The sequence below is a fragment of the Malaclemys terrapin genome, chromosome 2 (assembly GCF_027887155.1).
Source record: "Malaclemys terrapin pileata isolate rMalTer1 chromosome 2, rMalTer1.hap1, whole genome shotgun sequence".
Classification (NCBI taxonomy): Eukaryota; Metazoa; Chordata; order Testudines; family Emydidae; genus Malaclemys; species Malaclemys terrapin.
In genome coordinates, this window is record NC_071506.1 from 990109 (window position 1) to 1007306 (window position 17198).

At 57.4% G+C, this 17198-nt stretch overlaps 1 protein-coding gene across 1 annotated transcript in view; it reads right to left on the reverse strand.

The window, feature by feature from the left end:
* The window catches only part of LOC128832812 (microtubule-actin cross-linking factor 1, isoforms 6/7-like), an 84010-nt gene extending 67127 nt beyond the window's left edge, over window positions 1-16883 (reverse strand). Inside the window, exons 1-7 of the mRNA XM_054020440.1 lie at window positions 16730-16883; window positions 13972-14548; window positions 11907-12077; window positions 10919-11085; window positions 6014-6173; window positions 5670-5754; window positions 1377-1618 (exon numbers count right to left, since the gene is read on the reverse strand). Coding sequence (XP_053876415.1) covers window positions 1377-1618; window positions 5670-5754; window positions 6014-6173; window positions 10919-11085; window positions 11907-12077; window positions 13972-14481 — 1335 coding nt within the window. The 5' untranslated portion in view covers window positions 14482-14548; window positions 16730-16883. The remainder of the gene's footprint in view (window positions 1-1376; window positions 1619-5669; window positions 5755-6013; window positions 6174-10918; window positions 11086-11906; window positions 12078-13971; window positions 14549-16729) is intronic.
* Window positions 16884-17198: the final 315 nt, after the last annotated feature.

A 17198-nucleotide genomic window follows, 5' to 3' on the forward strand; every position in this document is an offset into this window, starting at 1 on the left:
CAAATTTAGTTTTAAATTTAAATTTAAATTTGTTAGTCTCTAAGGTGCCACAAGTACTCCTGTTCTTCTTTTTGCGGATACAGACTAACACGGCTGCTACTCTGAAATCTATATTAACTGAATCCCGTATCAACGGTTCATTATTTAGCCTGGGAATGAGCCGTAGATTGAAAGAGTTCAAGGCCAGAAGGGATCACTGTCATCATCTCGCCTGACCGCCCGTGTGACATGGGCAGAGACCTGCCCACAGCAATTCCTGTCTGAACTAGAGCAGAGCTTTTAGGAACATCCCAGCCAATCTGGATTTTAAAATTGCCAGTGAGGAGGAATCCTTTGGGAAGTTGTGCCAATGGTTAATTATCCTGATGTCTTCTGGAATTTGTATAAATCAGTGGGCCAGAGATCTCCTCCGCCAGCTCTTTTAGGGCTCTTGGCTTGGAGTTACCTGGGCCTGCTGAGTTAAAAATGTTTCTCCCTAGTAGATGCTGTTAACATGCTTCTTAGTTACTTTGTCGTCCTGGTGTGCTAAGCGCACATCATCCCTCAGCTTGTCAAAGTCAGAGCAGCACTATTTACTGAACACTTCAGCCTTTCCGGCTGTGACCAACTGGGACGGTTCTTACTGTGGTCTGTGAATGCTGAGTGGGGAGGTTGGCTGGGACGGTCTGCATTGGGGGATGGGAAACTGGCCTTGAGGGAAGATACCTGAGCATGTAACCTGAGAACTCAGGAAGGGGGTTGGAGCCAGGTGACACCTCTGCCCGGGAAACTGGACAAAGGCCTGGGGAGGCTGAGTGAGAGATGCTGGAGGGCGTTTCGGTTTGGAGCTGGCTGGTGTAATGGAGGGGAGCCCAGATGGGGCTCTGACCCCCCAACGGAGCTGTGGTGTCCCTGGGGCCCCAAGAGGGACCTAACTGAGGGGGTCCTGTTGTCTGTGCCTGCAAGACCTGTCTTGGACTGTGTTCCTGTCGTCTAAATAAACCTTCTGCTTTACTGGCTGGCTGAGAGTCATGGTGAATCGCAGGAAGCCGGGGGTGCCAGGCCTGGTCTCCCCCACCCTCCGTGACACGTGCCTCATTAATCACTTCACCATCTCCACCTAGTAATGGCCACAGGGCCCCTTGGGGTCAGACCGAGGCGTAGGGGGTCCCTTGCCTGGGCTGTACCCACCCTGTCTTTCCTTCCCAGCTGGTCTCCTGGGAAGACAGAGGACTGGGTACAATTTGGAACCTGGTGGGACGATTTGCACGACTGGAAAGTTATGACACTGGGCCGTGTGTGCCCACCAGAGGGGAGGAGGCGAGATCGGGAATGGGGGTTGAGTCTCAGCCCCGGGACTGATCCTGGGCCCTTCCCCTCGCCCTTGCCCTCAGTACCTTTTCTCTGTCGCTGGCACTGACCGGGTGCGGCCCATCACCTGGCTGGCTGTCCCCAGAGCCCAGCTCCTTCTCCATTCGACCCAGCCAGAGAGCCAGGTCCTCCTGGGCAGAGTCCACATGGGATGAGGCCTCCAGGGTCTGCGCCAGCCGGTGCTGGATGTCGCCACTGCTCTGCCCCATGATCAGATACCTCATCCTCAGGGACTCCATCTTCTCCTGGGCCAGCTGGGCTTCCTCACCTGCAGAGAGGTCGAACGTCAGGAGGGAGCACAAGACCATCTGGTCTGACCTCCTCCATTGCACGGGAGAGACCCACCATCCCCGTCCTGAGCCCACAACCCCTGGCTGAGCTAGCGCAGAGATTTTGGAAGATCCAGGCTGGGTTCACAGACGCCAGGTGATGGAGAAGCCACCATGGCTCTGGGCGGGCTCTTCCATGGTTAATTCGCATCACCACTAACCACTGCCCCTTAGTTCTAGTCTGCATTTCTCTCGCTTCTGCTTGCAGCCCTCAGATCTCATTCTGCCTTTGTCTGCTGGATCAAAGAGCTGTCTGCTCCCAGGGTGTGATCGGCATCACAGGTACAGCCCCCAACCTGAGCTACAGTCTTTGTTCGGCTGTAGTAAAACAGCGATTGTTCTACAGAGCCCATCTCACCAAGCCATCCGCTCATTTTTGTTGCCCTCTGCTGGACTCTTTCCAATTTCTCCACATCCTTCTTGTAGTGTGGGGCCCAAAACTGGACACAGTACTCCAGATGAGGCCTTACCAGTGCTGAATAGAGGGGAACGATCACGTTCCTCGATCTGCTGGCAACGCCCCTACGTATACAGCCCAAAATGCCGTTAGCCTTCTTGGCAACAAGAGCACACTGTTGACTTATATCCAGCTTCTCATCCACTGTGACCCCTAGGTCCTTTTCTGCAGAATTTTTGTCAATTAACTAATTTGTAATTCAACTAATGTGGGCCATAAGAACAAAAGACTGGCCATACTGGGTCAGACCAGTGATCCATTTAGCCCACTTCTAACAGTGGCCAATGCCAGATGCTTCAGAGGGAATGAACAGAACAGGGTAATTATCCAGTGATCTATCCCATCGCCCATTCCCAGCTTCTGCCAGTCAGAGGTTTAGGGACACCCAAGCATAGGGCTGTATCCCTGCCCATTTTGGTTACTAGCCATTGATGGCCCTATTCTCCAGGAACTCATCTAATTCTTTTTTGAACCCAGTTATACTTTGGGCCTTCACAGCATCCCCTGGCAATGAGTTCCACAGGTTGACTGTGTGTTGTGTGAAGAAATACTTCCTTTTGTTTGTATTAAATCTGCCACCTATTAATTTCATTGGGTGATCCCTAGTTCTTGTGTTCTGAGAAAGAGTAAATAACACTTCCTTATATACTTTCTCCACACCAGTCATGAATTTATAGACCTCTAGCATATCCCCCCTTAGTCGTCTCTTTTCCAAGGGGAAAAGTTCCAGTCTTTTTAATCTCTCCTCATACAGGAGCAGTTCTATACCCCTAATCATTTTTGTTGTCCTTCTCTGAACCTTTTCCAATTCCAATATATCTTTTTTGAGATGGGGCGACCACATCTGCACACAGTATTCAAGATGAGGGCGGCCATGGATTTATATAGAGGCAACATGATATTTTTTGTCTTATTATCTATCCCTTTCCTAATGATTCCCAACATTCTGTTCACTTATTTTGACTGCCGCTGCACATTGAGTGGATGTTTTCAGAGAACTATCCACAATGACTCCAAGATCTCTTCCTTGAGTGGTAACAGCTAATTTAGACCCCATCAATTCATATGTATAGTTGGGATTATGTTTTCCAATGTGCATTACTTTGCATTTATCAACATTGAATTTCATCTGCCATTTTGTTGCCAGTTTTGTGAGATCCCTTTGTAGCTCTTCGCAGTCAGATTTGGACTTAACTATTCTGAGTAATTTTGTATCGTCTGCAAATTTTGCCACCTCACTGTTTACCCCTTTTTCAGATCATTTATGAACATGTTGAATAGCACTGGGCCCAGTACAGACCCCTGGGGGACACCACTATTTACCTCTCTCCATTCTGAAACTGACCATTTATTCCTACCCTTTGTTTCCTGTCTTTTAACCAGTTACCAATCCATGAGAGAACCTTCCCTCTTATCCCATGACAGCTTATTTTGCTTACGAGCCTTTGGTGAAGGACTTTGTCAAAGGCTTTCTGAAAATCTAAGTACACTATATCCACTGAATCACCCTTGTCCACATGCTTGTTGACCCCTCAGAGAATTCTAGTCGGTTGGTGCCACAATAATTTTGTACAGTGCTAATGTGTCCTGCGTGACTAAGTCACCCGCCTTACAGCACGTCACATCAACCGGGCACTGCACTGGGGCTGAGGAGACCTGGGTTCTTGTCCTGGCTGGGCACCCAGCTTTCTGGGTGACCTTGGCCAAGTCCCTTTCCCTCTCTGTGCCTCAGTTTCCTCACCTGTACCTTGGGGGTAATGATAACGACCTGCTCTGTAAAACACTCGGAGCCCTGAGGAAAGGGCTAGCACAAAGGCAGGAAACGCTATCAAGTTAAGACCTATTGTCCATACAGCCAGAAGAACTGGTATTTCTTATGCTTCCATCTTCTGAGTCTCTCTCGAGCGTGTCAGCCTTGCCATGACCTGCCCAGCTAATCAGCCTGGGTTCCTGGGTCAGCTCATTTCTCCTTTCCAAATACAGGCACTGCCTTAGCTTCCTCCAGCGCTCTGGGAAGTCCCCAGTTCTTCAAGTTTTACTAGAAATCAGCATTAGTGGGTCACTGAGCACCTCAGCCAATTCGATGATACCCCTGGGGCAGAGTTATACAGGTGAGTAGTTACAGATGGGAGACACTATTCCCTGGTCACTGTAAGATGTGAATACCTCCCCCTGCGTCTTTCTGAATGGAACAGAAATAGTTATCGAATACGTCTGCCTCTTCTGCATCACGCCTGCAGCGTTGCCCTCCTTGCCTGGGATCAAACCTAGACCGTTGCTGGGATTTCATTCCTTCCTGCTACACAGACGGCCCAAGACTTTTCACTGATACCGTTAGCTTCTCTTGTCAATTATCTGCCTTCCTAACTGCTGATTTGTCCTCACAGCTGTCAGGTTCCCAGATTTTCCTTGCATTTGATATTAAATCACCTAAATGAATCCATAAATAATTGCTACTGCTTCTTTAAATACTTCCTGACATTCAATTTTGCTCAGAGTTGTTTTACACTTTGGAAGCTTATCCGTTTCCAAGTGCCCACTCTGTGTATTACTGATCTGGGCCATGCTGAACTTAGAGCATAATCCCCTGCACCTAGACAAGCCTCAGGTTTTCCTGTGATTAATTCATGTTTGTCACGGTGAGGTCTCCTGTGTGTGTCTAGACACAAATGCCCCGAGTGGCTGTCAGGTCTCTAGCCTAGAAAGTTAGCACCTAGCATTGTTAGATATTGAGGTGAGCCCCAGAGGGGCTGATTGGAGCAAACACTCAGGGAGGAACAGGCTGAGAACAGCACGTGGGGAGGAGAGGTTCAGGGTGAGCACTGGGACAGGAGTGGGACAAGGGGAGCACCAGGGGATGAGTCAATCCAGACAGGATTGTGCAGCACACAGGGAAGGAAGGGATCAGGGTGGCCTGTGGTGGAGGAGTGAACTGGGGTGAGCAGTTTGGGAAAAGCAAATTTCAGCAAACTCCCAAGCAGGAGTGGATTGTAGAGAGCGTCCGGTGAGAGGGTAAGCACCAGGGCAGGAGTCCCCAACAGTTTGGTTGGAGGATCCAAGCGTGTCCCGCTGGGGAATGGGGGGCAATAGGATCCGAGCGCCCCCTGATGGGGAATGAGGGAAGGGGGGGATTTGCGCGCCCCCTGGTGGGGGATGGGAGGCAGTAGGATCCGAGCGCCCCCTGGTGGGGAATGTGGGAAGAGGGATTTGGGCGCCCCCTGGTGTGGAATGTGGGGCAGTAGGATCCGAGCGCCCCCTGGTGGGGAATCTGGGAAGGGGGGATTCGTGTGCCCCCTGGTGGGGAATGGGGGGCAGTAGGATCCGAGCGCCCCCTGGTGAGGAATGTGGGAAGGGGGATTCGTGCGCCCCCTGGTGGGGAATGGGGGGCAGTAGGATCCGAGCACCCCCTGGTGGGGAATCTGGGAAGGGGGATTTGGGTGCCCCCTGGTGGGGAATGTGGGGCAGGGATTCACCGCTGGGCAGTCTGGGCCTGGGGGCTGCAGTTCCCAATAGCCAGCTGCTCTGCCACTTGCCTGTCACCAGCTCCAGCACCTGCTGCCCCCACTCCAGGGCTTGCTCCAGGTCGCCCAGCCTGGAACGAATCTCCTCACAGAGACCCTGCAGGAAAAGGACAGGTGAGACTCAGCAGGCCTGCTCAGCCCAGCCCCACAGTCTGGCCCCTGCACCGCCCCCCACGTGCCCACCCCCCAAGTCCTCCCCCTCGTGCACAGGGATGGCTGGGGGGTTCTGGAGCTGGGGGCTGCTCCATGCTCTAGGGGCCCCTGCCCCTGTACCCGTCCCTCCCCTCGGCCATGCTGCAGGGCCAGCTATGGGTCCCAGCCAGACCAGCCCGGCGCAGCCACCCTCCTGCCCTCACCTGGCTTTGCTGGTGGGCAGCCTGCAGCTGGCTCACGCAGCCATTGGCATGCCAGAGCTGGGCCAGGCACCGCTCGGTGGCGCTCAGCCACTCCTGGAAGGAATCCACAGACTCCTGGAAGCGCTGAGCAGCTGGCAGGATCCGCTCCAAGCAGCCGTGTCTGTGGGGAAAGGAGGCTGGGGAGAGCCAGGCGGGGGCCAGGCCACGTGTCCCCCAGCCATGGGGGAAGGGCGGAAGGCCCCCAGGGTCCCCAAAGGGCAACTACCCCACTGGCGTTTCGCCCAGGGGAGCCCCTGGTTAGAGCATCTCCTCTCCCCCATTTCCCCAGTGACACCCTCTCCTCAAGCACCCCCTGCTCCCCGTATGCCCTCTCGCCTGCCCCTTCCATGCTGCGCCCCACCCTCCCTGTGCTGCCTGCCCCCTGAGCTCCCCACGGCCCCACAGAGAGGCATGAGCAGTGCTCCTCTGGTTTCCAGGCATACCCTGGCCCGGCAGCGCAGCCCCAAAGGGCCACGTCTCTGCAGCAGAGCTTGCCCAAGTCGGCAGCAGCAGGTGGGGGGCCCAGCCCGGCTCAGCGCTCTCCCCCAGGCAGCCCTGACTTGGTGGACCCAGGACCCAGGAAGTGCCTGGCAGAGCAGCTCAGGGACTAGCCAGCCCAGGCTCTGAAAGAGGAGATGGTCCCTCCTAGCCAGACAGCGAGGGGCTGGCACCTGTCGAGGGCAGGGAGGACTAGTGCCCTGTTTGTAGCCCTCACTGTTACACCCGCTGGGCTCTTCCCCAGGTAAGCACCCGGTCCTCTGCTAAATCCTGCTGCGCTCCCGGCCTCATTGCTCCCTAGTGGCAGGGAGTTCCCCAGGACACATGAGACTGCAGGAGACTCCAAGGGAGGAGACATGAGCAGCTCCATAGACAAAGTGCCCCTTGTTCTCGTGAGGCCTGGGGCAGTGAGTAATGGCCAACACCTACTCCTCTGCCCCATGGGGGCTGGGGCAGGCAAGGGACAGAAAGCTCCTCTGATTGGTCCCTTCATCCTATAGCACGGGAGCTCGAGTCACAGCAGGGGGCCTGGCGCCAAGCCCCCCCACCCCCCAGTTCCAGTTCCAGCCCTGCCCCTGCACGCTCATGGGCAACTCACGTCCTCACTCTGTGCCTCAGTTTCCCTCTGTACCATGGTCAGCAGGCGTTAGGGGACCTTGGGGAGAGTGTGCAGGGTGGTCTGGCTGTGGACCCCCTGCAGCTCCCTCAGCACTGCTGCAGCGGCTCTTGTCCTCACCCAGGGGCACTTTGTGTCCTGATGCAGCCCAGTCAGCCAGAAAGCACAAAGGCCCTTTCACCCCGGAGCCCACCGGCCCTGCCCCCCAGACTGCACCGCAGCACGGGCTGTCCTGGCCATTGGGGGGTGAGGCCATCGGAGCGACGGGGCCGGGCCATGCAGTGGGGCCGAACGCAGGTGACACTGAACAAGGGGAACTTTATGAACCCTCGTGGGCTGCTGTGTCCGTGTGGCTGAGCCACTGCCGGGTGAGCTCCCTGTTCCACCCGTGTCCCCTCCACACCAGTGGCCTCTGATCTTGTGCCACTGATCCTGAGGCAGTGTCCGTCCCCCCGCCCAGGCTGGCAGGTTGTGTGAAGCTGACAGGCCCGCAGGAAGATTGACAGTTCTGGCTCCTCTCTTCCCTGCTCCACTCCACCGCCTGTTCGTGTGCCCCCACCCCAAATGTCCATGAACCTCTCCCCACAGAACGCCCTCCCCGACCCGGCCACAAAGCCCTTCCACCCCGCAAGGCCTGAGGCCTTTGTCTGCAGCCACGTTAGGAGAGCACCAGCCATCAGCCAAGAAGCAGAAAGTCACATCCCCACATTCCTTCTAAATGACATGAAAACAATGTCCTATCGGGCTGTTCCGAAGGCTCCAGTCCCAGTCGCACCCACCATCACCAGATAAAGATGGTGAAAGGAAACTTTCTTTGATGACATTCTGCTGGCATTGGCAAGGAATCACGTATCAGCAGTTGCGGGTGTGAAATCCCTACTTCTTTATTCGGAGCATAAGCTTTCGTGGGTAAGAACCTCACTTCTTCAGATGCAAGTATACTTACTTGCATCTGAAGAAGTGAGGTTCTTACCCACGAAAGCTTATGCTCCCAATACTTCTGTTGGTCTTAAAGGTGCCATAGGACCCTCTGTTGCTTTTTACAGATTCAGACTAACACGGCTACCCCTCTGATACTTCTTTATTGTTTTGCCTTTACGGGCCCCACTTCTCTAGTGTTTATCTGTCTGGTTTCTGTCGGGTCATTGATTGTTTCTGTCAGTTGCATAATTAATTTTACAAGATTTAAATCAACTAAGGTGGTGGGGTATGACTGGGTAAAGAATTATTTCACAATACGTTAGGATTGGTCAAAGAATTATTTTGTAATATCTTAGTAAAATCATTGGTTAAGGCACAGCTAAGCGGGACTCAAGATTCTATATAAACTGAGGCCCAAGAAGGAGACCAGCTGGGAAGGAAAGAGAAAGGAAAAGGGAAAAGAAGAAGGAGGAAAGACCTGAAAAGAAGAACTCACCCCCCAAGACACAGCCTAAAATCAGAGCTGCTAAGAATCCTCTGCATGACCGTGAGGTGCAGCAGCCAGAATCCAGACAAGACTGACCTTGCCTGTTGTGACGTTAGGAGTGTGATATAATATCTCATTGGAAGGTGACAGGGCCAGAAAGAGTTAATTAACTCACAGACTGACCTGACCCATGGCTGAACTTTAGAAACCGGTTAGGAAGATCTGTAAATGAACAGTTTCAGAGTAACAGCCCTGTTAGTCTGTATCCGCAAAAAGAAGAACAGGAGTACTTGTGGCACCTTAGAGACTAACAAATTTATTAGAGCATAAGCTTTCGTGGACTACAGTGGCTGTAGTCCACGAAAGCTTATGCTCTAATAAATTTGTTAGTCTCTAAGGTGCCACAAGTACTCCTGTTCTTCTTTTTGTAAATGAACAGAGCTTTGAAATGCAGCCGGCATTGTTAGAGATAGAAGGGGAGAGGTTTGCTCAGGTCTTGTGATGTAAGCAAACAAGTCTGGTCTATTGCTATAGCTTTAATTCAAAGATCAAAAAAGGAATATTAGCATGTGGGAAGATACTTGAGGGAAATAGTATTATTGTCTCTATGTCTCTTTGAAGGTTGTGGTAACCTGTATCTGAACTGTGTAATGGATAAATTACCCTGTGCTAATTGCCAGGATGTTTGGGAGAAGGAGAGTTAAGCCTATTGTTTTCTCAGGCCAAAAGGCTGCTGGAAATGTATAAGAACCCTGGGACATGATCCTTCATCTCAGATCTGCGTTGGGTTTCAAGAGGGGGAAACCTAAAGCCACAAGGATTGAGATCCCCAGTCATTGACTGGAGTCACCCTGAATATGGACATAGAAATAGTCCAGAGGTTATAGTCCAAAAAAGAAGTTTTGGCAACAAACTCACCATCTCTGCTCTGTATCTGAACCTCAAGAATTGAATTCAAGTCTGTCTGTATATTGATCTTTTAACCAACACTCTCTCGCTTTTCTTTTTTAATAAATTTTAGTTTAGTTAACAAGAATTGACTATAGTGTATATTTTGGGTAAGATCTAAGTTAACATTGGACCTGGGTGTGTGGCTGATCCTTTGGGATTGGAAGAACCTTTTCTTTTATATGATGAGATCAGATTTTCAGTAATCATCATCATATCTGACAGGTGTGTCCAGGGCCGGCTCTGGCTTTTTGGCCGCCCCAAGCAAAAAAAAAAAACAACAAAAAAAAAACCCCTGCGGCGCGGCTGGAGCGCGGGTGCAGGGGGACTGGTTGGGGGGGTGGAGGGGGAGGGAGCAGGCGGGAGAGAGAGAGAGAGAGAGAGAGAGAAGGGGGCGGCCAGGGCTACATCACGGGCGCTGCCACATGGCCTCCTGCCGCCTGCCGCGAGGGCTCCGCTCCAGTCGGCGGGGAGGGAAGGAAGAGGACTGCCCTGCCGGGCGCTCTGGTTCTCCGCACCGCCACCCCCTTACTCAGCTGGTGCCTGGAGCCGGCCCTGGGTGTGTCTGGCCGGAGGCCTGAGGCTGGGCACTTTAAGGGAACTGCGTTGTTTGGACGTCTGAGTAACCAGTGAGGTACTACAGAAGCTGGTTTGGTAAATCTAAGTATTGGAATAACCACCAGCGTTTGGGGTTTGTCTGCCCCGTTCTGTTTGCAGTTCACCCTAATTGAGTGACCTCGGCTGGCTCCCACGGGCAGCCCCGTCACAGCTGGCCAACAGGGAAAGTCTGCCTGCCCGATCAGGACAGGTGAGCAGAGCATTGTACGCTTAGCGTGTGTGTTCTGCTTGGTGATTGTTAATAACGAGAGGATCAGGATATTGCTGTGTGAGCCTCTTTCACTGGTAAAAAGATCTTGCAAACCTGCAGGGGAGTATGTCCTGAGCCCTAGGAACAGGGTAAAGGGGTGCCCTGGAGTGCGCGGGTAACACCACCCGCCCTCAGCTCCCAGGTCAAGGTGGTGACAGGAATCCACACGGCAGCACTGGGAAGGGGATTGGCATGTCTGGGGCCAGTGCCTAGCTGCCCCCTCTGCCAGTGGTTTGGGGCAGCCTGTAGGGACAGAGACCACAGCTCCCAGCACGGGCAGTGCCTTGCACCAGGGCCCCGAGTCTGACCACGCACTGTCCCAGCACAAACAGCGACTGACTGACCCAAAGGGAACTGCTGTGAGGTCCAGAACCTGCACCCCAAACCCAACACCAGGAGGGGGCACTTCAGGGCAGGAAAGTGGTTAGCGTGGGAGGCCAGAGCCCAGTGTGCCCACCTCACCCACGCTAGCAGCGGCACTGGCCTCCACAGAGCCTCGCTGCAAAGATCGCAGCTCTGCTCACTCACCTGGCGTTCGCCTTCTGGATCAGTTTTCCCCACTTCTCCTGCAGGTCTGAGAGGCCCCCGCTCACCTCCTGTCCGTTTGTCCTGGCAGCATGCTCACGAGATAGCTGTCTGTCCTGCAGGACACACGTCACTCGGGGTCTCCGCTCCTCCAGAAGCCGTTTCAGGAGCTGTTCGGGAATCAGGGCATGGGGTGATGGCAGCGCTGTCCTCATGGCGAACCCAAGGGAATCGACTCCACAGCCTAGGCACGTCCTGGCCCTCAACCCCCGGGCAGTGATCCGAGCACCTTGCACAGCACCATGCACCCAGGGGACCAACCCACTACACCCCCCCAGCAGAGCCAGCCGCAAACAGCAGTCAATTATCCCCAGTCCCAGGGGTGGAGGGGGGCAGACACAGGGCCGGCTCTACCATTTTTGCCACCCCAAGCAAAAAAAAAAAACCCCAAAAGCCGCCCGGACTGCACCGCCCCACGAATGGCCGGAATGCCGCCCCTTAGCATGAGCCGCCCCGGCACGTGCTTCCTCCGCTGGTGCCTGGAGCCGGCCCTGGGCAGACAGACCTCCTCCAGACTGCAGGCAAGGCAGGGGCAGTGAGCAGGAGGGCCATGGCAAGCGCTGCAGCATGGCCTGGGGATGGTGCCTGCCCCAACTCCCAGGGCAGAGAGGTTATTCAGCATCCATCAGGCATTAGCCTCCAGCAGGAGCAGCTACCGAGGCTGCCACGGAGCCGGAGAAGGGCTCACTCCTGATGCGCTGCCCAGCACTGGGCTGTGGGCTGTACGCTGTGCCTCCCTTTCATGCCCTGCCTAGTGAGACGTCACCCCTCCAGCAGCCCGCTTTGTGCAGGCGTGGCCGTGCTCAGCCACACACAGCCGGGATGCCATGTCCTGGCAGCTCCCCCCAGGACCCAGCAAGCACTGCCCACCTCTCCCCAGAGCTGCTCCTTCCCCGGAAACCCCTGGGAGGGACCTCGGGGGCTCGCTCACCTTCTGCTCCTGCAGCTGGGCTTTCACCACCTTCACTTCAGAAGAAGGGGGCTTCTGGCTGCCAACCAGGTCCTCCATGTCAGCCACCCAGGTCAGCAGCGTCTCCAAAGTGTCCTGGGCCTGCTCCACACTCGGGGAGCCCTCCGGGAGCGTGATGGCCCGCAGGGCACCCTGGGGAGGAGAGGAAGACGTGCCCGTGAGAACCCGGGGGCTGCCGGCAGGTTACCATGGACAGGACACAGCCCAGCGCTACGGTAGCCCCATGGGCAGCACCAACGGCCCCGGTGAACAGCACAGTCTCCATCCTGGGCACCCCGTCACTTTCAGCAGCATCCTACCCTCCCGCCCCACGGTAACCGCAGTGCCAGGCACACGCGGGGCCAGCCCTCCCCTCGCCCCCTGATCAGGGTCATTGCCCACCCTCGGGGCAGCTGCTACCTTGCTGCTGAGCACAGCCCACGGCTCCCGCGAGCTGCCCGGTCGGCAGGCAGGGACCCGTTGCTCTGGAGCTGGTGTAGAGTCAGTCACAAAACAGCTGCTTTACACCCCCTGGAGCAGGCCCAGGGACTCCGACCCTCCTCCCAGCCATGCACAGCAGCCGGGCGAGCGAGGCAGAGGCTACTGCCTGTGCTTCATGGGCAACCCCCCTGCAGCTTGTCGCTGGCAAGCAGCAGCCACGGCCCAGCCCCGTCTGGGCGCAGGGATGAACTCAGCTCCCTGGGCGCTCAGAGGAGGCTCCGCAGCCCAGCTGGAGTCGGGTGCCCCGTCCCTGGGAGCTCTCCCTACAGGCTGCACCCGGGGAGCTCTCAGACCATTCAGCCAGGGGTCACCACACCGCCTGGGCAGGCGGTAGGGGGGATTTGCCGCCCCGCCCCGGTGAAATGCAGGAGCAAGGAGCCAGTGAGACACGGACAGAAACCAGGTTCCACAAGCCCACTCCCAGCTACAGCGCAGGGGGCTCGGGCTGTGCCTGAGACGGGCCGGAGCCAGGACACCGCGTAGCGCCCTGAGCCCCGGGGGGACGATGTCTCCTGTGAAAAGAACACCACGGTTCACTGTGAACACGGTCCCTGCTCAGCATAGGGTGACCAGACAGCAAGTGTGAAAAATCGGGATGGGGTGGGGGGTAATAGGAGCCTATATAAGACAAAGACCCAAAAATTGGGACTGTCCCTATAAAATCAGGACATCTGGTCACCCTAGCTCAGCACCCAAACCACAGCACGAGCCACAAGAAACAGCCCGGCCAGCCCAGCCCCCGTAACGCACCCACCCGGCACAGGAACTCACCCACTCGCCCGGCCCCCCTAACACACCCGCCCAGCCCGGCCCAGGCCCCGTAATGCACCCACCCAGCACTGGAACCTACCCGCCCGGCCTGGCCCCCCTAACACACCCACCCAGCCCGGGCAGCCCGGCCGCCCCCAAAGCACCCGCCTGGCCTGGCCCAGCACCCCCAATGCACCCGCCCGGCCCCCCTAATTCAACCCATCCAGCAACAGAGCCTGTCTGGCCCGGCCCCCACAATGCACTGGCCTGGCAACAGAGCAGGCCTGGCATGGTCCCATAATGCACCCTCCCAGCACCACAGCCTGGCCCTCCTAACACACCTGCCCAGCACTGGAGCCCAGCCTGGCCTGGTGCCCCTGAGTCGCACCCGCCTGGCACCACAGCCCAGCCACGAGAGCAGAACCTGCCCCAAGCCAGCCAAGCCTGGCTGTCAGAGACACTCTGAAATGGTCCCGCAGCTGGAGATCACTGGGACACCCTCCGCCCACCCCCCCAAAGACTGGTCCTGTGCAGGCAGTGGGGCCATGGGGTGTTACCAGAGCCTGAAGCGCACTCCCCTCACCGCCGGTGGGCTCCCCACCCCGCCCCACAGGATAAAGACCAGGACTCCGGGCCTGCTGGGGGGACCCCCACAAACAAACAGCTCCTGGGCAGCGAGCCCCCTGCAGAGCCCAGTGTGCGTCATGGGGGCCGATGCGGCATCCCCTCAGACACACCAGCCCCGGCCTGGCTGCTGGGCTCCGCGGGATCCAAGAGGCTGGCACACGTTATTAACCTCCGTCCGCTCCCCGGCACACTCCGTCAGCACCTTCACCGTCCTGGTGACAACGGGCTCCCCGCCCGGGTACTCGGTCACTTCCACGATCTCCGTCACGATGGTCTCGGTCACCTCGGTCACCTCGGTCACCTCCCTGGTGCTGACGGGCTTCCAGGCCCAGCTGCTGCCCGAGTCCCTGGGGGGGGCGCCTCTCGGGGGGGTCCAGGCCGCCTCCAGCTGGGCTTTGAGGGGGTTGCAGCCCCTGCTCCCGTTCGGCACCTTCACCTCCATGTTGTTTTGCTTGGGCAGGGGGCTGCTCGGCTGCCTCTTTGCTGAGCCTGGGCTCAGGCTCCAGCCGTTCTCGATCACCACCGGGTTCAGGGGAGACTTGTCAGGGGCCCCAGCTCTGGCGTCACAGTTGTTCCTCCCCGCCGGGTGGTCGGGGCCAAGCCCCACGTCTTTCAGGAACTCCTCGGGCTTCTGGCTCTTGTCTCCCAGGCAACTGGGCCTGCCCAGCGCGTTCCCCATGGCCAAAGGGTGGCACAGAGCCGGCCGGCCAGGGGCCGAAAGCTCAGCCCCGCCGCTCAAAGCCAGCCTAAAACAAACGAGGGGCAGCCCCGTTACTGGCCACGCGGGACATGGCAGCAGGCACCTGGGGACCTGCGTCCCGCCTGCATCTGACCTGCGGGCCCCAGGTCCATCCTGGGAGCGTGGGCCGTTCCCACCCCCCTGGAACCCGCCCCAGGACCTGCCTGCTGCCTGGTGTGAGAGGGGCCCGGGCTGAGGCCCATCCTGCCATCCCGGGCACCAGCCCCCGACATGGGGGTTTCAGCCCTTCCAGCAGGTCCCTTCGTTTCCTGACCAGCTGCCCAAATTCCTGCCCTGGGGTCAGTGCAGCTCCCAGAGCCCGGGCACGGATCTGAGCACCGGGCTGCGAAGGGCTGAGCTCCCAGTGTGGGGCCCGGGGCACAACAAGGCTGGGGCTGGGGACGGGAGCGGGGAGCAGGGTGAGGAGACGGGGTTAGGGAGAGGGGACAACAGGGCACAGAGGGATTTCCGGGGCTGGCGACTCCAGGCTCTGCTCCAGGCCACCTCTGGGCTGGCAGGGCATTCCCGGGACCTGTGTGGCGGGCGATGCCAGTGCTTAGGCCGCTGGTCTCACTAACGGGAATGTAAATGAAGGGGAATGAGGGAGGCAGCACAGGGCACCAGGCAGACGGGCAGCTGCTTCCAACCGGCATCGCTTTGTACCATTGGATTAACTCCTGGGCAAGCTGGAGCCGGGAGAAAAGAGCCATCTGTCTGCAGCGCCCTGACAAAGGCAGCACCGGGGGGTCTGAAAGGGGCGAGATGCTAGACAGTGGGGCTGGCGAACCATCAGTCACTGAAACACCCACACTCCAGACAGGAGTCAGACAGCCGTCCCCATTCTGCGTTCAGCCAGCCACAGCCCATCAATCCCAGCATCACCCGGACACAGCCCCGCCATCCCCGTGTAACCCCCCAGCCTGGCCATCTGCACCGTGCATCCATCACTCAGACACCAGGGCTCAGCGTGTCCCCCAGAGACGGAACGCCTGACCCCCACCCCCACCCCACGCCACCACCAAGCACCTGCCACCGGACACCAACCTGCTGCTCAAACACCCCCACCTTCCCCAGCAGTCACCCCATGGGCGGCGTCCTGCACCACAACAGACACCTGCAGACAGAGTACCTACATCCTGCAACACACACACACACACACACACACAAGTCCCTACACCCTGTAACACACACACACACGAGTCCCTACCCCCTGCACCACACACACACACACACAGACGAGTCCCTACACCCTGCAAGACACACACACAGGCAGAGTCCCTACCCCCTGGCAGGAATCAGTACATCCTGCAACACACACACACACAAGTCCCTACACCCTGCAACACACACACTGGCTGAGTCCCTACCCCCTGGCAGGAATCAATACACCCTGCAACACACACACACACACACACACACACACACACACACACACACAAGTCCCTACACCCTGTAACACACACACACACGAGTCCCTACACCCTGCAAGACACACACACACACAGACAAGTCCCTACACCCTGCAACACACACACTGGCTGAGTCCCTACCCCCTGGCAGGAATCAATACACCCTGCAACACACACACACACACACACACACGCAGGACTCCCTACCCCCTGCAACACACATCCCTGTGAGTGGGAGCCCATATATCCTACTCTCACACACACACGTGGGAGCCCCCACACCCTGCAACCAACAACCCCCCTGGAGTACATCAGCACCCTGCACTAGACCCCTACCCATGGAAAGCAAAGCCTGCCCCCATGGGAGTCATACAAGAGCCACTAGTACCCTGCGACTGACACACACCAACACACACACACACACACACACACCGACGCACACACTGACACGCACACACACACTGACACACACACACACACACACGCACACACACGCACAGGAACTACCTACCCAACTCTAGTCCCCTCTGAAAGGAGCCGCCCACCCACCCCGCTCCTCTCCTTGCACCCACCATGCCCTGGACACACCCTGACGCCCCGATAGGAGCACCAGGCACTGAGCTGTGTCCGGGGGGCAGAGGAGGGAGGTTCTGTCTCAGTGGTTAGAGCAGGTGGCTTGGGACCCAGGACGCCTGGGTTCTGTGTCTCGCCCAGCGTGGGTCAGTCGTTCCCTGCACTGGCCCCAGGTTCTCCAGCTGGGTGGGAGGAATGACACTTACCCCTCGGTAACGTGCCCTGAGCGCCGCGGGCCAAAGGCTAGTACAGGGAGAAAGTAAAACGGCTCATTCCAGACAGACCCAGGCCAGCGTGTGACAGACACATGGGCAGCCTCTGGCCTGGGACCGGCCCGAAGGGAGGAACCAGCCGGCGAGTCAGTCGCTGCTCCCTCTGCAGCGTCCGGCCATCCGTGGGCCCGCCGGGGACTCCTGCGGCCTGTCCGCGTGCGGCTGGCAGTGCCGGGCCCGCCGCGCAGGGCGGAAGCGAGAGCACCGACTCCAGCGGAGACTTTGGCTGAAGTTACAGAGGCAGCGACGTCGCCTGGGCTGCCCGAACTGGCCTCACGCAAACCTGGTGGGGCCGGGGGGGCCTTTTGTGCCACTTCAAAGGCACTTGGCTGGCGTCTGTGTCCCACGCTGGCCAAGTTCCTCAAGCGGGGTCTTCTCAGCCTGGCTCGGCGCAGGCTGCTGC